At 49.2% G+C, this 22,326-nt stretch overlaps 2 protein-coding genes across 2 annotated transcripts in view; one reads left to right on the plus strand and one right to left on the minus strand.

The window, feature by feature from the left end:
• The first annotated feature begins 7,451 nt into the window (after window positions 1–7,451).
• Window positions 7,452–22,326, plus strand: part of LDLR (low density lipoprotein receptor) — a 41,766-nt gene continuing 26,891 nt past the window's right edge. Inside the window, exons 1-3 of the mRNA XM_002761745.6 lie at window positions 7,452–7,590; window positions 18,483–18,605; window positions 21,063–21,185. Of these exons, the coding sequence (XP_002761791.3) occupies window positions 7,524–7,590; window positions 18,483–18,605; window positions 21,063–21,185 (313 nt within the window). The 5' untranslated portion in view covers window positions 7,452–7,523. The remainder of the gene's footprint in view (window positions 7,591–18,482; window positions 18,606–21,062; window positions 21,186–22,326) is intronic.
• LOC144580847 (large ribosomal subunit protein P1) lies at window positions 13,466–13,982 on the minus strand. The gene has a single exon (XM_078360596.1). It carries the CDS (start codon window positions 13,848–13,850, stop codon window positions 13,506–13,508), a length of 345 nt encoding a protein of 114 aa, XP_078216722.1. The 5' UTR covers window positions 13,851–13,982; the 3' UTR covers window positions 13,466–13,505.

Below are 22,326 nucleotides of genomic sequence, written 5' to 3' on the forward strand. Positions count from 1 at the left end.
GTAGCTGGGATTACAGGCATGCACCATCATGCCCAGCTAATTTTGTATTTTTAGTAGAAATGGGGTTTCTTTTGTTTTGTTTTGTTTTGTTTTGAGACAGAGTTTCACTCTTGTTACCCAGGCTGGAGTGCAATGGCGCGATCTCGGCTCACCGCAACCTCTGCCTCCTGGGTTCAAGCAATTCCCCAGCCTCAGCCTCCCGAGTAGCTGGGACTACAGGCACGTGCCACCATGCCCAGCTAATTTTTGTATTTTCAGTAAAGACAGGGTTTCACCATGTTGACCAGGATGGTCTCGATCTCTTGACCTCATGATCCACCCACCTCAGCCTCCCAAAGTGCTGGGATTACAGGCTTGAGTCACCGCGCCCGGCCAAGACGGGGTTTCACCATGTCAATCAGGTTGGTCTCGAACTCCTGACCTCAGGTGATCCACGCACCTTGGCCTCCCAAAGCGCTGGGATTACAGTCATGAGCCACCCCACCAGCCTTTTTTTTTTCTTTTAAGTTCTGGGATACATGTACAGAACATGCAGGTTTGTTACCGAGGTATACATATGCCATGGTGGTTTGCTGCACCCATCAACCTGTCATCTACATTAGGTATTTCTCCTAATGCTATCCTTCCCCTAGCCTTCCCTGCCCCCTTTATTTTCTTTTTTAGTAGAGACAGGGTCTTGCCATGTTGTCCATGCTAGTCTTGAACTCCTGATCTCAAGTGATCCGCCCACCTCAGCCTCCTAAAGTGCTGGGATTACAGGCATGAGACACCATGCCTGGCCTTATTTCCACATATTTATGCAACTTTTACTATTGCTGTGTTCTGGGAGGCACTGTGGAATTTTATTTATTTATTTTTAGTTTTTTGAGATGGAGTCTCACTCTGTCACCCAGGCTGGAGTGCAGTGGTGCAATCTTGGGCCGCCTCCCGCGTTCCAGCAATTCTCCTGCCTCAGCCTCCTGAGTAGCTGGGATTTCAGGCGCACGCCACACACCTGGCTAATTTTGTATTTTTAGCAGAGACAGGGTTTCACCATGTTGGACAGGCTGGTCTCGAACTCCTGACCCCAGGTGATCCACCCGCCTCAGCCTCCCAAAGTGCTGGGATTACAGACGTGAGCCACCTTGCCTAGCCTCCACTGTGGGATTTTAATATTGCTGTAGGCCCGGCACAGTGGCTCAAGTCTGTAATCCCAGCACTTTGGGAGGCCGAGGCTGGTGGATCACAAGATCAAGAGATCGAGACCATCCTGGTCAACATGGTGAAACCCCGTCTCTACTAAAAATACAAAAAATTAGCTGGGCATGGTGGTGTGTGCCTGTAATCCCAGCTACTCGGGAGGCTGAGGCAGGAGAATTGCCTGAACCCGGGAGGCGGAGGTTGCAGTGAGCCGAGATCGCGCCATTGCACTCCAGCCTGGGTAACAAGAGCGAAACTCCGGCCGGGTGCGGTGGCTCACGCCTGTAATCCCAGCACTTTGGGAGGCCGAGGCAGGTGGATCACGAGGTCAAGAGATCGAGACCATCCTGGTCAACATGGTGAAACCCTATCTCTACTAAAAATATAAAAAATTAGCTGGGCATGGTGGCACGTGCCTGTAATCCCAGCTACTCGGGAGGCTGAGGCAGGAGAATTGCCTGAACCCGGGAGGCGGAGGTTGCGGTGAGCCGAGATTGTGCCATTGCACTCCAGCCTGGGTGACAAGAGCAAAACTCCGTCTCAAAAAAAAAAAAGAGCGAAACTCCGTCTCAAGAAAAAAAAAAAAAGTGTGTGTATATATATATATATATATTGCTGTATTCCAGCAAGCCCTGGGGTCTGTCCTCAAGTGGCTTATGGGCATTTTGTGATGAGAACTGATGCCGGCTGAGCCAAGCCAGGTTCCTGATTCCAGCCACTCGCAGGCACTGAGGTCTCTGTGGTTACTTATGGTTTCTTTGTGGACTGATGAGTGTAAGGCCAGGCCACAGCTTCCATGGCTCAGCTCTGTCACAAAGCCAGGATGGTTGGGGCAGAGACCTATTCTGGTCGGATCCTCCTGGTGAATTAGAGAGGAAGAAAATGTGAGGACGAGGGCAGGCGGGCCCTGTCTGTTACAACGAGGAAATCACCCACCCTGAGTTGTAGTAGATAAACTTTGGGAGTTCAGGAACTTTCCAATTAAAGTGGATTCCACAGCAGGATTACCTACGGACTCCCTCATAGAAAGAAGGCAGGAACAGGCAGGTCTTTCCTAAAGAGATTTAAAAAAAAATGCAGTTGCAACACAAAAGCAGCCACAGAAAAAGGAAAACCCATATACTTATTATGTACCACCCAGTGTGCTCTAATCACTTTTTTTTTTTATAGAGACGGGGTTTTACTGTGTTGGCCAAGTTGGTCTCAAACTCCTGACCTCAAGCGATCCACCCGCCTCGGCCTCCCAAAGTGCTGGGATTATAGGCACGCGCCACTGTGCCCAGCTAATTTTTGTATTTTTAGTAGAGACAGGGTTTCACCATGTTGACCAGGATGGTCTCGATCTCTTGACCTCATGATCCATCCGCCTTGGCCTCCCAAAGTGCTGGGATTACAGGCGTGAGCCACCGCGCCCGGCCCGCTTTTTTTTTTAAATTGAGAGACAGCCTGGCTCTGTTGGGCGGGCTTGAGTGCAGTCGCGTGATTGGAGCTCACTGCAGCCTCAACCTCCTGGGCTCAAGCTATCCTCCTACCTCAGCCTCCTGAGTAAATGGAACCACAGGTGTGAGCCACCATGACTGGCTAATTGTTTTGTTTTTTTGTAGAGACAGGGTCTCATTATGTGGCCCAGGCTGGTTTCCAACTCCTGGGCTCAAGCAATCCTGCCGCCCCTGCCTCCCAAAGTGCTGGCAATTAAGCCACCTTGCCTGGCCTCTAATCACTTTTTATATATATTATATATATATATAAAAATATATTTATAGATAACATATATTTATATTTATACTTATATGTTTATATATAAATTTATATTTATATGTTTATTTATATATCATATATAAATATATATGTGATATATGTAAATATATATAAATATATATATATTTTTTGTACCCCAGGCTGGAGTGCAGTGGCATGATCTCAGCTCACTGCAACCTTCCGCTTCCCTGGTTCAAGCGATTCTCCTGCCTCAACCTCCTGAGTAGCTGGGATCACAGGCGCCTGCCACCACGTCTGGCTGGTCTTTGTATTTTTAGTTGAGATGGGGTTTTGCCATGTTGGCCGGGTTAGTCTCAGACTCCTGACCTCTGATGATCTGCCTGCCTCGGCCTCCGAAAGTGCTGGGATTACATGCGTGAGCCACTGCCCCTGGCCATCAATTTATATATGTTAATTTAATCCTTGCAAGAGCCCTATGAGCTAGTTACTGAGCACAAATGGAAACCAAGAAACAGAAAAATTTATCAGTATGACTCAGTTCTCAGGGCCATGTATGACTGTGTCCGTGCGTGGCCGGCAGGAAAGAGGCCCCGAGATTTTCGCAGGCAGGTCAGGGGCCTGGTGAATGCTGTTCTGGAAACCTTGGCCCAGCCTTGGCACCCTAGGAATGTGCTTTCCAGAGTTTTTGTGGCTCTTTTCCAGACCTGCGCTGACCGCTAGCTCTGGGGACTATTTAAGCCAAGTGCCTTCTGGGAAGGGAGTCCCTCTCCTGGAAACTCTTTCTGGGCCTGTCTACCACCAGGTGTGGACTCATGGCACACACCGAGCCTATGTCTTATAATTTTTTTTTTTGAGACGGAGTTCCACTCTGTCACCCAGGCTGGAGTGTAGTGGTGCTTGAACCTGGGAGGCAGAGATTGCGGTGGGCCGAGATCACGCCACTGCACTCCAGCCTGGGTGACAGAGCGAGACTCTGTCTCAAAAACAAACAAAAACCCCAGAGATACTGACATTTTTTTTTTCCGAGACGAAGTCTCACTCTGTCACCAGGCTGGAGTGCAATGACATGATCTCCGCTCACTGTAACCTCCGACTCCCTGGTTCAAGAGATTCTCCTGCCTCAGTCTCCCAAGTTGCTGGAATTACAGGCACATCACCATGCCCTGCTAATTTTTGGTTTGTTTTTTGTTTTTTTAGTAGGATGGGGCTTCACCATGTTGGCCACGATGGTCTCGATCTCCTGACCTTGTGATCTGCCCTCCTCAGCCTCCCAAAGTGCTGAGATTACAAGTGTGAGCCAATGCGCCTGGCCTGACACTGACTTTTAAAATTTTTATTTACTTATTTTTTGCTTTAAATTTTATCTTTATTTTTGAGACACAGTCTCACTCTGTCACCCAGGGTGGAGTGCAGTGACGAAACCACAGCTCACTGCAGCCTTGACCTCCCAGGTCAAGCCATCCTCTCACCTCAGCCTTCCGCATAGCTGGAACTACAGGCACATACAACCATGTCTAGCTTGATTTTCTATTTTTGTAGAGACGGGGCCCTGCTGTGTTGCTCGGGCTGGTTTTGAACTCCTGGGCTCGTGATCCTCCCGCCTCACCCTCTCAAAGTGCTGGGATGTCAGGCATGAGCCACTGCACCCAGGCTTCACTTGTTTTGTTTTTTATTTTTTTTTAATTTTTATTTATTTATTTATTTATTTATTTGAGACGGAGTTTCGCTCTTGTTGCCCAGGCTGGAGTGCAATGGCGCGATCTCGGCTCACCGCAACCTCTGCCTCCTGGGTTCAGGCAATTCTCCTGCCTCAGCCTCCCGAGTAGCTGGGATTACAGGCGCGTGCCACCATGCCCAGCTAATTTTTTGTATTTTTAGTAGAGACGGGGTTTCATCGTGTTGACCAGGATGGTCTCGATCTCTTGACCTCGTGATCCACCCGCCTCGGCCTCCCAAAGTGCTGGGATTATAGGCGCCCGGCCTCACTTGTTTTGTTTAATGCAACAAATGGCATAAGGAATGGGATTCAATGGGGACGCATTTATAAATGCTGCAGCATCTCCTAGAACTTGCCCATCCTGGCCGGGCGCGGTAGCTCACGCCTATAATCCCAGCACTTTGGGAGGCTGAGGCGGGCGGGAATGAGGTCAAGAGATCAAGACCATCCTGCCCAACACGTGAAACAAAAAAATTAGCCGGGCGTGGTCGTACGCGCCTGTGGTCCCAGCTACTCGGGAGGCTGAGGCGGAAGAATTGTTTGAACCCGGGAGGTTGCAGTGAGCCAAGATTGCGCCACTGTACTCCAGACTGGTGACAGAGCAAGACTGTCTCAAAAAAAAAAAAAAAAAAAAAAGAACTTGCCTATCCTTGTAAACTTTCCTAGATGATTGCAAATTATTTCAATTTATCCTTGACACTGTCAATTAGGTTCAAGCATTTTGATGGCCCCTTTACAGGTTGGGAAAGCTAATTTATGTGTCCAAGGCCAAATTCTGAAACTGAGTCTTCACTGACGCAAATTCTTATCATTTTTTTCTTCTGGGTTGGGCACAGTGGCTCATGCCTATAATGCCAGCAGTTTGGGAGGCTGAGGCAAGAGGAAGAGGATTGCGAGAGGCTAGAAGTTCAGGACCAGCCTGGGCAACATAGTGAGACCCCATCTATAACATTTTTTTTTTTTAGTTAGCTAGTTATGGTGGTACAACCCTGTGGTCCCAGCTATTCGGGAGGCTGAAGTAGTAGAATCCCTTGAGCCCAGGGTTGACACTGCAGAAAGCTATAATCACACCACTGCATTCCAGCCGGGGTGGAAATAATGATAAACCAATAATAATAAAACGTAATGATATGTCCGGGCGTGGTGGCTCACGCCTGTAATCCCAGCACCTTAGGAGGCTGAGGTGGGCAGATCACGAGGTCAGGAGTTGGAGACCATCCTGGCCAACATGGTGAAACCCCATCTCTACTAAAAATACAAAAATTAGCCGGGTGTGGTGGCATGCACCTGTAGTCCCAGCTACTCAGGAGGCTGAGGCAGGAGAATTGCTCGAACCCAGGATGCAGAAGTTGCAGTGAGTCAAGATCGCGCCACTGCACTCCAGCCTGGTGACAGAGAGAGACTCCATCTCAAAAAAAAAAAAAAGATAATAAAAATAATTTAATCATTCTCCGTGATTATTTTTTTTCCTTCTGAGAGTTCAATTTGTCCCTTTTCTACCTCCTCTCCTAAGTTTCCCTAAAATCATGCTGAGAGGTTACCACTCCCTGCCAAAGTCAGTTTGCAAAACCCGGGAGAAACCCACCTCATTCCTGGGGGAAACTGCCAAGGCTGCCTGGCCTTGTGTGGGGTTCAGGCAAGTTTCTCAAACGTGCCTTTTCGGCAAGAGGCTCCGGCAACCCCATAAATCCCCAAGGAGACTCAGTTCTAAAGTTGGTCTCCACCAGCTCTCTCTGGCCTAGGGGGTCAAGCTTAACTGTGAAAGCCCTATTTTGTTTTGATTTTGCTTCCAGGGAGAGGAAGCCACCCTTCTGTTTGTTCAACTCCTCCTAAAAGGAGAAATCAATATTCATGTCCAGATTCCAGGTATCTGTACCATTGATTTTTCAGATGTTTATCCTCATAATTCATCCAAAGACGGGATCCCACAAAACAAAAACAAAATACTGGCTGGGCGCGGTGGCTCAAGCCTGTAATCCCAGCACTTTGGGAGGCCGAGGCCGGTGGATCACGAGGTCAAGAGATGGAGACCATCCTGGTCAACATGGTGAAACCCCGTCTCTACTAAAAATACCCAAAACTTAGCTGGGCATGGTGGCACGTGCCTGTAATCCCAGCTACTTGGGAAGCTGACGCAGGAGAATTGCTTGAACCCAGGAGGCGGAGGCTGCGGTGAGCCGAGATCGCGCCATTGCACTCCAGCCTGGGTAACAAGAGCGAAACTCCGTCTCAAAAAAATAAAATAAAATAAAAAATACATATGTTTGCTGTACTTTTGTGAAGATTTTATTTAAATTCCTTATTGATGACTGGTTATAAGGCGATTTGGAATAACCATGTAAAAACAATATACAACGAAAGTAAGCTAATCACCTATATACAATTCCTAGAAAGGAAAAGGCAAATGCAGAGAGTGGCGGAAGTTTCCACCATTTCCGGTGTTTTCCTTTTGCGGCAGAGAGACTAGCATTAGGCTATTAGAGGATTTTGAAAGGCTGCTGTTACCGTTCTGTGGACAACAAAAAGAAACGTTAACAGTTAAAAATCAGGAAACGTCAGGGGGATCTTTCAGAAGATGCGTTTCCAATTTTGGGGGGACTCAGCTCTTCACCAGAGGCCCAAACACAGCAACTCAAGCCGCCTGCCCTGGCGACACTTTCAATGGACTGGAGTGATCATCAGAGCTTCAGGGGTTAAAAAGGCGATGTCACATCGGCCGTTCAAAACTCCTCCTCTCGCTGTGAGGTGAAGACAGTTGAAAATCACCCCACTGCAAACTCCTCCCCCTGCTAGGGAACCTCTCTTTGAAATGCTGTAAATGACGCCAGCCCTGGGTGCAGTCGGGGGAAGTCGGGGTTTCCAGCGAGGACACAGCGGGCCGTGATACTGCCTGGGACAGGCTTCAAGCATGGGGCCCTGGGGCTGGGAACTGCGCTGGACCGTCGCCCTGCTCCTCTACGCGGCGGGGGCTGCAGGTAAGGCTTGCTCTAGGCGCCCACTCAGGGAGAGAGGGAGCCCCCGGGGTTGGGGACCCTTGGGAATGTATTTATTTTGTAAAAATAATCACTCCGTCCCTGGGAAACATGTGGGATAATGACACGAGGTCCTTCCCAAACGGCTGGAGGGAGTCTGAGGGACTTCGGGGAAACGGGGCACGGCTCCCCCAAGTCTGACTGGGTAAGGGGCCACCCTCTTTTTTTTTTGACAGGGAGTCTAGCTCTGTCGCCCAGGCTGGAGTGCAGTGGCTCACTGCAACCTCCGCCTCCCGGGTTCAAGCGATTCTCCTGCCTCAGTCTCCCGAGTAGCTGGAACTCCAGGCGCACGCCGCCAAGCCCGGCTAATTTTTGCACTTTTAGTAGAGACGGCGGTTTCACCGTGTCAATCAGGCTGGTCCCGAACTCCTGACCTCAGGTGATCCACCCGCTTTGGGCTCCCAAAGTGCTGGGATTACAGGCGCCAGCCACTGCTCCCGGCCGGGTCCCCCTTTTCTAAGAGCGGCGTATGGGGACCTCCAGTCCTAAAAGGAAGGACCACCCCCTCCTTAAGTCCTTCTGGGGGCGAGGGCGACTGGAGGCCCGGATGCCCTGCCTGGAGGCCCCGCGGGCAGGGGCTCAGGGGTCCCGATCGGCTTTAGGTGCACCCTCCGATTCCGCCGCGTGCTCTGGGCTGGGGCCCACCCGCCCCAGCCTCCACCCCTTTGGCCCGCCTCCCGGGTCCCATTGGTCTCAGTCCGAACAGGCGAGCCTCGAGCCACTCCCCTCATCCAATGGGAAGCGGCGGAGGCGGAGGCGGGCGTCTGGTGGGCGGGGATTGCGTACGAGCTGGGCGGGGCTGCCGCGGAAGTTTGAGCCGCACCTTGTCCGGGGTGAGGCAGCTGTAGTGGAGGCCCCTTGTCCCTGTGCGATTCCTGTCAGAAAGGCGGCGACAACTCCCGGTACCCCAGAGCCGCCTCCGCGACATACAGGAGGCGCCCTCGGTTCGATCGGGCCCTCCCGGTGAAGGCCTCGGTTTCCCCCGTGCTCTGTGGCGAGACCTCCATCCCCACCTTGTCCTGGGGGCCGCCCTCGCCCCGCCAGCACCGGTCAAGTTCTTAGAGGGAACCCCGGCCACCCTCAAGGTCTCGGTTTTGCCTCAGAATCTCACCGCCCCTCCTTGGTCTGCAACCGAGATCTTCGGCCACGGTGGGGCAGTGACCCCTTGGGGTGGCCTCGCCTCTTCCGAGGCTGTGAATGGCTTCGGTTCTGCTGTCCACATGGCGATTTTTCCTTTGGGGGAAGTTGATTCGATTTTAGTTTTCGACAGAGGCTGGGTGGTACATGATTCCGAGTTGGAGCCTTTTAGGTGGCTTTAAATTAGTTGCAGAGAGACAGCCTCGCCCTAGACTATAGCTACATGGCCCTCTCCCTCCTGAAAACCAGCCTACTTGGAAAAGGACTGGGATTGCCTGATGAACACAAAGATGGCAGGAAACTTTTTTTTCATTGGCAAGGGGTTGGCCTTGATTGGAGGGAGAGCTTTGAACTGTTGAAATTCACATGGTAACTAACACACCGGTTTCCTCTGGGAGGTCAGAGAGGGAGGGAGGATGCAGTGAAATACCGATGATTGTTCTTATATTTATTTATTGAGACGGAGTTTCGCTGTTGTTACCCAGACTGGAATGCAGTGGCACGATCTCGGCTCACCGCAACCTCTGCCTTCTGGGTTCAAGCAATTCTCCTGCCTCAGCCTCCCAAGTAGCTGGGACTACAGGCGCGCACCACCATGCCCAGCTAATTTTTGTATTTTTAGTAGAGACGGGGTTTCACCTTGTTGACCAGGATGGTCTCAATCTCTTGACCTCGTGATCCACCCGCCTCAGCCTCCCAAAGTGCTGGGATTATAGGCGTGAGCCACCGCGCCCGGCCCTATTTATTTATTTTTTAACATTTTGTAGAGATGAGGTCTCACTTTGTTGCTCAGGTTGCTCTTGAACTCCTGGCCTCAAGCAATTCTCCTACTGTGGCCTCCCTAAGTCTGCCATCCAATTTTATAAAATAAAGAGAGGCCCTGGAGTAACTTGTATTTCAGTCACCGATCAACCTCTTCCTTAAGAGAAAATGTTGCTAAGGAAGTCTTGAGCAAGACCTTGTTTGTACATCACTTCAGTTTTCTCTCTCACGGGATGACTGAGAATGTGACATTCCTTCTGTTGTCAAGGAGGCTACACCCCTGATGTTTTCCTCCAGACTTCTGAGAACTAGGTGATGTGTGTTCCTAGCACTCCTAGCTGCGCCACCACAGGCTCTAGCTGGCTTCAGGTCATATCCAGGGGGGAGTTTCTTGTCCGTTTTCTTTAGGAAGGAGACGTTGTTGTTGAAATCTGAACCACAGGCGTTCATTTAGATCAAAATCAGGCAACAGTGGTGAGCTCGTCGTCAAACATGTTAATGGCTCACCCAAACTTGAATAAGGGAGTTGTGTCTGCTTTATCGAGTCCCAGGACAATTCCCTTGTCATTTCCGGAAGTACCTATCTTCAGGGAACACTGGGAAAAAACAGGGTGAGCTTTGTTGAGACAGAAAACCCGTAGGGGTATTCTGTTCCTTTTGTCCCTTTCTTTCTTCCCCTGTGGTGTTTCAGGAGGGAATTCTTTTCCTTATTCCTGCTCTTACCGTAGACTTCCTTCCAGGTAAGGTCCAGTTCAAGATGGGTCTGTTGCTGCTTGCTTCTATCTGTGCTTTGATGGGCTTTTGATGTCCCTATTGCCTTCCACACTCTGTACCAACTGTCAAGCAAATAGCTTTTTGTTGCTAAGGGACTGCAGATGTAACTAACCAGCAGCAAACAGTGACAGTCAGGCATTCTCTCTTAAAAGCAGCAGGAAACAAAATCTATCACAGATCACCCTCCGGAAAATACCCACCTTGTTTGGAAAAAGCACCAATCAATTGATTTTTTTTTTTTTTGAGTTGGAGTCTCGTTCTGTCGCCTAGGTTGGAGTGCAATGGCGTGATCTCGGCTCGCTGCAACCTCCACCTCCCAGGTTCAAGCAATTCTCCTGCCTTAGCCTTCCCAAGTAGCTAGGACTACAGGTGCATGCCACCTAATTTTTGCCCGCTAATTTTTGTATTTTTAGTAGAAACAGAGTTTCACCATGTTGGCCAGGCTGGTCTCAAACTCCTGACCTCATGAGCTGCCCACCTCGGTCTCCCAAAGTGCTAGGATTACAAACTTGAGCCACCGTGCCCCGCTGATGAATTGATTTCTGATTCATTTTCAGCTGGCTCTGCTCCCTCCAGCCAGGGGATTTTTTGTTTGTTTGTTTCCCCTTCAAGGAAATTATTCTAGCTACAATTTTGATTTCCTCATACAACTGTCTTCAGTAGCATAGGTCAAGAAAACATCAAGTGTTCACCACCTCATTTGTGTGCCGGGGGAAAAAGCAGAAATGTGTATTCTCTATTTCTGTTTCGATAACCTTGTTCCTGATTGTCATTCATGACTTGGGAGATTCGAGGGCCAGAGGGCTAGAATTTATAGAGGTTGGTTTTTGTTTTTGTTTTTTTTGAGAGGGAGTCTCACCGGTCATCCAGGCTGGAGGGCAGTGGTGTGATCTCGGCTCACTGCAACCTCTGCCTCCCAGCTTTAAGTGATTCTCCTGCCTCAGCTCAGGAAGGGCAGCAACTGTGAGGACACCTCCCTGATGTCACTCAGAATAGAACTGTCATTCAGTTCTATTCTGTTCCTAAACCCTGTCCCTGCTAGCCGGGCCAAGGGAGCTCATTTTGCAGGCAGCTGCTGTCTGGCTGCACCTGTTGCTAACCCCCCTTTTTTTTTTCTGGAGGCAGGGTCTTGCCCTGTCGCCCAGGCTGGAGTGAACCGTGCATCCATATCTCACTGCAGCCTTCAGCTTCTGCACTGAACCGATCCTCCTCTCTCAGCCTTCCGAGTGGCTGGGACTACAGGCACATGCCACCACTCCCAGCTAAGTTTAATTTTTTTTTCGTTTGCTTGTTTTTATTTTTTGAGACAGGGTCTCCAGTGCAGCAGGCTGGAGTGCAGTGGCACCACCAGTTTACTGCAGCTTCACCCTCCCAGCCTCAAGCCATCCTCCCCACTCAGCCTCCCAAGTAGCTGGGACTATAGGTGTGTGCCACCATGCCTGGCTAAGTTTTGTGTTTTTTGTAGAGTTGGGGGACTCGCTATGTTGCCCAGGCTGGTCTTGAACTCCTGGCTCAATCAATCGTCCCTCCTCAGCCTCCCAAAGTGCTGGGGAAATCCACGTTTGAAACGTTGTCTGGAGTTGGCCAGGTGTTAGACCACAGAAATAGGTCATCGCGGGGTCCTCCCACCGGTGCAGTCTTCAGCCACGTATGGACACCAAATATTTGCAGAATCATAATCAGGAGAACTTGAGATCCAGGGAAAGGTTTTTTTCTTCAGGGAAAGGTTTTTATTGTTCTTTTCTTCTTTTTTTTTTTTTTTTGAGATGGAGTTTTGCTCTTATCACCCAGGTTGGAGTGCAATGGCGTGATCACGGCTCTCTGCATCCTCAGCCTCCTGGCTTCAAGTGATTCTCCTGCCTCAGCCTCCCAAGTAGCTGGGATTAGAGGCATGCGCCACGACACCCGGTTAATTTTTTGTATATATATATTTTTTAGTAGAGACGGGGTTTCACCATGTTGGTCAGGCTGGTCTTGAACTCCTGACCTCAGGTGATCCACCTACGCTGGGATTACAGGCATGAGCCACTGCACCCAGCCTTTTATTGTTCTTTATCCCTCCTTAAAGGACCTTCGGGTGTTATTCACTTTCCCAGTGACACATTTCGTTTGTAAACTGGGCCCTTATGCAGAGGTAGGGAAGTGACAGCATTGGATTAGTGGTCACCAGAGCTGCCGTCACCTAGTGGGGTGATCGGAGACTCCTCCCTTAAGATCTTTATTGCCAATGCTTCTGGCCCCAACTTTCCATTTATCACAAGCCTCCTGGAATCTCACTTGCCTTTCGCCCACCCGGTTTGTCAGCACAAGAAATGAGTCACTTCCTCCTTCAAGCGCATTTGAAATTGAGCTGTGAGTCAGTGGGGTGTGGACGATATTGCCAAAGCATCTTCAATGGAGACATCCTAGACAGATGTGTAGCTGGGCCGGAGAATTAGCAGAGTTCCTGACCACAGCAGATTCCAAAGCTCAACTCATTTCCTTCTCTCTTCTTCCCTATTTTCCTCCTTTTCTTTGAGACAGAGTTTCACTCTTGTTGCCCAGGCTGGAGTGCAATGTCACGATCTCGGCTCATCAAAACCTCCGCTTCCCGGGTTCGGGCCATTCTTCTGCCTCAGCCTCCTGAGTAGCTGGGATTACAGGCATCTGCCACAATGTCCGGCTAACTTTTTTTTTGTTTTTTGGTTTTTTTTTTGTATTTTTAGTGGAGGCGGTGTTTCAACATGTTGGACAGACTAGTCTCGAACTCCTGAACTTAGGTTATACACCTGCCTTGGTCCCAAAGTGCTGGGATTACAGGTGTGAGCCACCACACCTGGACTTCTTTTTTTTCATTTGAGACAGTCTCCCTCTGTGTTATCCAGGCTGGAGTATAGTGGCATAATATGCAGCCTCTGCCTCCTGGATTCAAATAATTCTTGTGCCTCAGCCTCCGGAATAGCTGGGATTATGGGCATTCGCTGCCTAGCCCAGCTAATTTTTGTATTTTTAATAGAGACAGGGTTTCACCATGTTGGCCAGGTTGGTCTCGAACTCCTGACCTCAGGTGATCTGCCCTCCTCGGCCTCCCAAAGTGCAGAGATAACAGATGTGAGTCACTGGGCCTAGCCTGTTCCGGTCTTTTTTTTTTTTTTTTTTTTGGCAGTTAAAATTCAGCTTTTTATTGAACACATTATAAAAGAGGTTTAGTCAAAAAGACCAAAGCCCATGTCATCATCAGATTCCTCGGATTCTTCTTTCTTTGCTTCCACTTTCTTCTCCTCAGCCGGAGCAGCAGCAGTGGAGGGGGCAGGACCTCCTGCTGGAGCAGCACCAGCTGCTGGAGCAGGCCCACCAGCCCCTACATTGCAGATGAGGCTCCCAATGTTGACGTTGGCCAGGGCCTTTGCAAACAAGCCAGGCCAGAAAGGTTCAACATTTACACCGGCTGCTTTAATGAGGGCATTGATCTTATCCTCCGTGACGGTCACCTCATCGTCGTGCAGAATGAGGGCCGAGTAGATGCAGGCGAGCTCGGAGACGGAGGCCATGGTGCGGGTGAGTGTGAGGCTAGCGCTGCCGGACGCGGTGCTAGTCGCCGGATGAAGTGAGGGCCTCACCCCAACGCGGCCTTAGCTTCCTCGGAAGAACCGAGCACCTTGGCGGCAGCTGAGGAAAGGAGCTGTTCCGGTCTTTAATTCTCAAAACACTCTCTAGGAAATAGAGACTGCTATTCTCCCCCACTTTACAGATCAGGAAACTGAGTCCCAGAACGATTAAGTCAGTTACCAAGTCATTCTAGTTAAATGGCCTGGAAAGCCACTGAAGCCCGGGAACGTCTGTGTCACCCCCTTACTACTCTGTCACCCCCTTACTACTCTGTCTTTGAGGGAATCTACATGAATATGCTGGGTCAGCCATCCAAGTAGAAGTGGATAAAGGGGGCTGGATTTGGTGGCTTAAGCCTGTAATCTTAGCACTTTGGGAGGCCGAGGTGGGTAGGTGGATCACTGGAGCCCAGGAGTTTGAGACCAGCTTGGGCAACGTAGTGAGACCCCCTATCTCTGCAAAAAAATAAAAATAAAAAAACTGCCAGGCGCGGTGGCTCAAACCCGTAATCCCAGCACTTTGGGAGGCGGAGGCGGGCGGATCACCTGAGATCGGGAGTTCGAGACCAGCCCGACCAACCTGGAGTAACCTCATCTGTACCAAAAATATAAAATTAGCTGGGTATGGTGGTGTATACCTGTAATCCCAGCTACTCGGCAGGCTGAAGCAGGAGAATCGCTTGAACCTGGGAGGCGGAGGTTTTAGTGAGCCGAGATTGTGCCACTGCACTCCACCCTGGGCAACTAGAGTGAAACTCTGTCTTAAATAAATAAAGTTAGCTGAATGTGATGGTGCACGCCTCTAGTAGCAACTGCTCAGGAGGCTGAGGCAGGAGGATCACCTGAACCTGGGAGGTGGAGGCTGCAGTAAGCCTCAGTCATGCCACTGCACTTCACTGACTGAGTGAGACCCTGTGTCGGAAAGAAAAAGACAAAAGACATACCTTTTGAAGTTAGGTTGTGTGTTAATTATCCACAGCTCAGTTTCCACTGTGCTGACAGGAGGAAATGACTCAGTTCTTGCTACGTATCAAACTAGCCCAAAACGTAGTGGCTGAAAACACATTTATGATTTCACGGTTTTGTGTGTTGGGAAGCAGCGCAGCTAGATGGTTCCAGCTCAGGGTCTCTCATGAAGTTGCAATGAAAATATTGGCAGGAGAGAAAATCATGTTTGCAGAAGCTGCAGGCATAGGAAGCCTTGGCTGGGGCTGAAGGATCCACTTCCAAGATGGTGCACTCAATGGCTCTTGTCTGGCGGCCTCAGTTCCCTGCTGCATTGAGCACTCCCTCCAGCTGCTTGAGTGGACTTATGACAGGCAGCTGGCTGCCCCTGGAGCAGTTGATCCAACAATGAGCATGGCCATGAACTAGGCTCAAAAGCCACTCCCTGTCACCTCTACATTTTCCTATTAGAAGCAAATCATTGGCCGGGTGCGGTGGCTCACGCCTATAATCCCAGCACTTTGGGAGGCTGAGGCGGGTGGATCACGAGGTCAAGAGATTGAGACCATCCTGGTCACAAGGTGAAACCCTGTCTCTACTAAAAATACAAAAATTAGCTGGGCATGGTGGCGCGCGCCTGTAATCCCAGCTACTTGGGAGGCTGAGGCAGGAGAATTGCCTGAACCCAGGAGGCGGAGGTTGCGGTGAGCTGAGATCGCGCCATTGCACTCCAGCCTGGGTAACAAAAGCGAAATTCCTTCTCATTTAAAAAAAAAAAAAATAGAAGCAAGTCGTTAAAGTCCAGTGCCACTCCAGGGGAGAGGAATTAGGCTCCAACTTCTGAAAAGATTATCACAGCATATGTGGTCATATATTCTTTTTTTTCTTCTTTTTCTATTTTTTTTTTTTTGAGATGGAGTTTTGTTTTGCTCTTGTTGCCCAGGCTGGAGTGCAATGGCGCAATCTCGACTCACTGAAACCTCTGCCTCCCAGGTTCAAGTGATGCTCCCGCCTCAGCCTCCTGAGTAGCTGGGGTTACAGGCAGGCGCCACCAGGCCCAGCTATGGTTTTTAACCGTCATTCAAAACTTACTGATGTACATATGTAGCCAGGCATGTGGTGGCGTGTGCCTGTAATCCCAGCAACTAGGGGGACTGAGGCAAGAGGATTGCTTGAACCTGAGAGGCGGAGGTTGCCGTGGGCTGAAATCGTGCCACTGCACTCTAGCCTGGGCAACAGAGCAAGGCTTTGTCTCAAAAAAAAAAAAAAAAAGGCATTGGAGGGCTCTGGGCTCTGTGTGATGTGGTGGCTCATGCCTGTATACCCAGCATATTGGGAGGCTGAGGAGAGAGGATCACTTTAGGAGTTCGAGATCAGCCTGGGCAACAGAGTGAGACCGTGTCTCTACAAAAAACTGAAATTATTGGAGCGTTGTGGCATGTGTTTGTAGTCCCATTTATATGGGAGGCTGAGGCAGGAGGATCACTTGAGCCCAGGAGGTCCAATCCAGGTTGCAGTAAGCCATGATCCTCCCACTGCACTCCAGTTTGGGTGACAGAGAGAAGCTGTCTCAAGAAAAGAAAAAAAATGTATATTCTAAATCCAAATTTAATGTATAAAACTAAATACAGGCCAAACGTGATGGCTTATGCCTATAATCACAACACTTTGGGAGGCTGAGGTGAGAGGATTGCTTGAGCCCAAGAGTTGAAGACCAGCCTAGCTAACACGGTGAGACCCCATCTCTACAAAAGGTAAAAAAATTAGCTGGGCATGGTGGTGAGCACTTTTAGTCTAACCACTTAGGGGGCTGAGATGGAAGGATTGCTTGAACCTGAGTTTGAGGCTGCGGTGGGCCATGATCGCACTGCACTCCAGCCTGGGCTCTAGAGTGAGACCCTGTCTGAAAACAAAAAGAAAAGGAAAGAAAACTAAATATATTCAATAAGATTTTGATCTCTTTCCCAAGGTGTAAATATAATATATTTTGGGAAATTTCCCACTTATTTTGTTCTCATTTTGATGTAATAATCCATGTCTTAGTTTTCCAAGGAAAAGTTTTCTCTTATTATATCGTTCGTTAATGTTTCTGTCCCATTTCCTTTGATTTGATCTTCAGATACATGATTATCTTCACTGCTAAATCTGTGTTCTCTGGCCTCTGCATTTATAATGTCTTGTAATTCTTTTTCTTTTTCTTTTCTATCTTTTTTCTCCTGAAAACTTTTGAAAAATTTTTTTTTTTTTTTTTGCTCTTGTTGCTCAGGCTGGAGTGCAATGGTACGATCTCAGCTCACCACAACCTCAGCCTCCCGGGTTCAAGTGATTCTTCTGCCTCAGCCCCCCAAGTAGCTGGGATTACAGGCTTGCACCACCATGTGCAGCTAATTTTGCATTTTTAGTAGAGACAGGGTTTCTCCATGTTGGTCAGGCTGGTCTCAAACTCCTGACCTCAAGTGATCCACCTGCATCAGCCACCGCTCCCAGCTCTCATAATTCTTTTTTTTTTTTTTTTGCCTGTAAGTTAAATTTTTATTGTTCTCATAATTCTTTATCTAAGTATTTCTTCCCTACCTACTAAAGTCATGTTTCTTCCACATTAATGATTATGCTGTGTCTGTCAGTTTTTTCATGACTGCTTACATTACAAGATTGTTTTTTTTTAATGGTCAGGTGGATAGAACAGCACAGGTTTTGTTTGTTTTGTTTTCATTTTTTTTTTTTTGAGATGGAGTTTCGCTGGTTACCCAGGCTGGAGTGCAATGGTGCGATCTCGGCTCACCGCAACCTCCTCCTCCTGGGCACAGGCAATTCTCCTGCCTCAGCCTCCTGAGTAGCGGGGACTACAGGCGCGTACCACCATGCCCAGCGAATTTTTGTATTTTTAGTAGAGATGGGGTTTCACCTTGTTGACCAGGATGGTCTTGATCTCTTGACCTCGTGATCCGCCCGCCTCGGCCTCCCAAAGTGCTGGGATTATAGGCGTGAGCCACCGCGCCTGGTCAATTTTTTTTTTTTTTTTTTTTTTTTTAAAGACAGGGTTTCACCATGTTGGTCAGGCTGGTCTTGAACCCCCGCCCTCAGGTGATCTGCCCACCTTGGCCTCGAAAGTGCTTGGATTACAAGTGTGAGCCACTGCGCCCAGCCTGTTTTAATTGTTTTTTAATTATAATAAATAAAGGGTCTCACTATGTTGTCCAGGCTGGTCTCATACTCCTGGGCTCAAGCAGTCCACCCACCCCTGCCTTCCAAAGTGCTGGGATTACAGGCATGAGCCACCTCTCCTGGGTAGTACAGGTTTTTAATATGCCAAATACTCTTCCTTTCTTTATTAATGTGCATGGAAGTTCTAATGTTTTTTCCCCATACCCGAGAGAGTCCATATTCTGGAATCAACATCAGCCTTTGCTGACAAGTGTCTCTCTTGGGTTTCTTCTTTGCATCCTCCACTGTATTTGGGGTTTCATAACATTTTATTTGTTTCACTGGGTTAATTTCCTGGAAATCAGACTGCTCCTGATAGGATGACTTTCTGGCTAATATTTTAGTTGGCAGGAAATAGGCACAGGAAACATGGTCAGTTTCTGATTCGGGTGTTGAGTAACCCTTTCTCCTTTCTCTCCCTCTCAGTGGGCAACAGATGTGAAAGAAATGAGTTCCAGTGCCAAGACGGGAAATGCATCTCCTATAAGTGGGTCTGTGATGGCCGCCCAGAGTGCCAGGATGGCTCTGATGAATCCCAGGAGACGTGCTGTGAGTCCCCTTTGGGCGTGATGCGCTTCTTTTTTTTGTAATAGAGATGGGGTTTTGGCTGGGCACGGTGGCTCACACCTGTAATCCCAGCATTTCGGGAGGCCGAGGCTGGCGGATCACGAGGTCAGGAGATCGAGACCATCCTGGCCAACATGGTGAAACCCTGTCTCTACTAAAATACAAAAAAAACTTAGCTGGATGTGGTGGTGCATGCCTGTAGTCCCAGATACTCAGAAGGCCGAGGCAGGAGAATTGGTGGAACCCGGGAGGCAGAGGTTGCAGTGAGACAAGATTGCACCACTGCATTCCAGCCTGGCAAAAGAGGGAGACTCCGTCTCAAAAAAAAAAAAAAAAAAAAAATAGAGATGAGGTTTTGCTATATTGGCCAGGCTGGTCCTGAACTTCTGGTCTCAAGTGATCCACTGGCTTCAGCCTCCCCAAGTGCTGGGATTACAGGCACCACGCTGGCCTATGACACCATTCTTAACCTTTTTTTGATGGTGGCAGCTGGAAAAGTGGCCAGTGGATTTTGATGTATTCATTCATGAGTTTGAAGGTGGGGAGAGAAGGAATTACTGGAGCTTTCCTTAAAGTGATTAAATGAATTTATTATTTTTTCAACTGATGTGAAATTCACATAACATGAAATTAACTAGCGTAGTGGCATTAATACATTTGCAATGGTGTGTGGCCACCACCTCTATCTCGTTCCAAAACTTTGCATAACCTAATGTCTTTTTCTTTTTTGAGTTGGAATCTGATTCTGTTGCCCAGGCTGGAGTGCGGTAGCACAATCATAGCTCACTGCAGCCTTGATCTTTTGGGCTCAAGCAATCCTCTTGCCTCAGCCTCCCAAAGTATTATAGGTGTGAGCCATTGCACTCAGCCTAATGTCCAATTTTTTTTTTTTTTTTTTGAGACGGAGTTTCGCTCTTGTTATCCAGGCTGGAGTGTAATGTCGCGATCTCGGCTCACCGCAACCTCCACCACCTAGGTTCAGGCAATTTTCCTGCCTCAGCCTCCTGAGTAGCTGGGATTACAGGCACGCGCCACCATGCCCAGCTAATTTTTTTTTTTTGTATCTTTAGTAGAGATGGGGTTTCACTGTGTTGACCAGGATGGTCTCGATCTCTTGACCTCGTGATCCACCCGCCTCGGCCTCCCAAAGTGCTGGGATTACAGGCTTGAGCCACTGCGCCTGGCCCCTAATGTCCAATTTTTAACAAGCTTCATTAAATGTCTTCTGGTTTTTTTTTGTGTGTGTGTGTTTTTTTTAGAGACGGGGTTTCACCATGTTGGCCAGGCTAGTCTCAAACTCCTGACCTCAAGCAATCCACCTGCCTCAGCCTCCCAAAGTGCTGGGATTGCAGGCATGAGCCACTGCGCCCTGCCAATGCACTTTGTTTTGACTCAGAAAAGGGTAGAGTTGGCCGGACACAATGGCTCGTGTCTGTAGTCCCAGCTACCTTGGAGTCTCAGGCAGCTCTTCACTTTTGCTGAGGAGTTGAGGGTCACTTGGGTGACATGGCTAGACCCCATCTCTAAAAAATAAATTATAAATACATATTTTTTTTCTTTAAAAAAAGAATGGGGGCCTGGCGAGGTGGCTCACACTTGTAATCCTAGCACTTTGGGAGGCCAAGGTGGGCGGATCATGAAGTCAGGAGTTCGAGAACAGCCTGGCAAACATAGTGAAACCCATCTCTACTAAAAGAAAAAAATACAAAAAATTAGCCAGGTATGGGGGTGGGTGCATGTAATCCTAGCTACCTGGGAGACTGAGACAGGAGAATTGCTTGAATCCAAGAAGTGGAGGCTGCAGCGAGCTGAGATCAAGCGACTGCACTCCAGACTCCAGCCCGGGTGGCAGTGCGAGACTCTGTCTCAAAAAAAAAAAATTGGAGGCCAGGAGTAGTGGCTCATGCCTATAATCCCAGCACTTTGGGAGGCTGAGGTGGGTGTGTCACTTGAGGCCATGAGTTTGAGACCGGCCTGGCCAACATGGTGAAACTTCATCTCTACTAAAAAAAAAAAAAAAAAAAAAAGTGGGATTGATGTTGTCTTGAAAGTTCTGGGGTTTTCCTTTGCCAAGACAGGATTGGCGAGACCAGGGGTCTTTTTTTTTTTTTTTTTTTCTTTTTGAGATGGAGACTCACTCTGTCACTTAGGCTGGAGTGCAGTGGTGCAATCTTGGCTCCCCGCACCGCCACCTCCTGGGTTCCAGTAATTCTCCTGCCTCAGCCTCTCGAGCAGCTGGGACTACAGACACCTGCCACCACACCCAGCTAAGTTTTGTATTTTTAGTAGAGATGGGGTTTTGCCATGTTGGCCAGGCTGACCTCAGGTGATCCGCCCACCTCGACCTCCCACAGTGCTAGGGTGACTGGCACGAGCCACCGCCCCTGGCCTCAGTGGGTCGTTTCTTTGAGTGACAGCTCAATCCTGTGTCTCCTATAGTGTCTGTCAGCTGCAGATCCGAGGACTTCAGCTGTGGGGGCCGTGTCAACCGCTGCATTCCTCAGCTCTGGAGGTGCGATGGCCAGGTGGACTGTGAGAACGGCTCGGACGAGCAAGGCTGCGGTAAGTGCGGCCCTGCCTTTGCTGTCAAGCCCATCTGGGTCCTAGGGAGTGGTTTGACTTTGTCTCTACGTGGTCCTGCTCAAGCTGTAGGCCAGCTTCCCCTCCCTGGGCTCCATCTTTTGGGGGCTCATACCAAGCGTCTTCTGCCCCTCAAAACTTCCCTTGACCAGGAGGCATTACAGAGCGGGGATGGGGCCACCTCTTCGGGTTGTCAAGCACAGTCAGGGAAGCTGTCCCTGCCCAGGGCTGGCCACCTGGTACACATACTGGCAAGCCACTGTGATCCCCACTGGCCGGTCGCCCCATGAGGCTGAACATATAGTGACACTTGCTAGCCACGCCTCAGTGACCCATGTAACCACAAAGGGGTAAAAGCTAGAAAGTTCTGCCGAGGAGCAAGGTCAAGAATCATGAACAGAAACGGGCTCTGAAGCCTGGCGTCTTCTTGGCTGTCTTTATACGGTTGGCACATCCTAAATCCAAAAACCCGAAATCCATAGTGCTCCAAAATCGGAAACTTCCTGAACACTGACATTTAGAAGGAAATGCTTATCGGAGCATTTTGGATTTTGCATTTTAGGATTTCAGGTATTCAATCACTATTAAGTGTGGAGTCGTAATTAGGAAAAGGAGGTGAGGCTGGCCAAACCAAGGGAAAGCAAGGAAAGAACGCAGGTAGGGCCGGGCGCAGTGGCTCACGCCTGCAGTCCCAGCACTTTGGGAGTCCGAGCCGGTGGATCACCTGAGGTCAGGAGTTCAGACCAACCTGGCCAACATGGTAAAACCTCATCTCTACTACAAATATAAAAACTAGCTGGGCGTGGTGGCGCGTGCCTGTAGTCCCAGCTACTTGGGAGGCCGAGACAGGAGAGTCACTTGAACCCGGGAGGTGGAGGTTTCAGTGAGCTGAGATCGTGCCACTGTACTTCAGCCTGGGGGATAAGAGCAAAACTCTGTCTGCCTTTCTTCATGGTCCAGAACAGACAGCCCTCCTGTGTAAATAACTCCCCATCTTCCTGTGCCCAGCTATCACCAGACACCTCAGCTGATAGAAAATTGCAAGTTAGCGCACTACAGCCGAGAATTGTCAGAACTGCACAATTCAGCTCATGCATCAGCGTCATTCCACAAAAGTCCCAGC

Source organism: Callithrix jacchus, chromosome 22 (assembly GCF_049354715.1).
Source record: "Callithrix jacchus isolate 240 chromosome 22, calJac240_pri, whole genome shotgun sequence".
Classification (NCBI taxonomy): Eukaryota; Metazoa; Chordata; class Mammalia; order Primates; family Cebidae; genus Callithrix; species Callithrix jacchus.

Coding starts and splice junctions, on each gene's coding strand:
- LOC144580847 (XM_078360596.1), bottom strand. CDS start 13,850: ATGGCCTCCGTCTCCGAGCTCGCCTGCATCTACTCGGCCCTCATTCTG.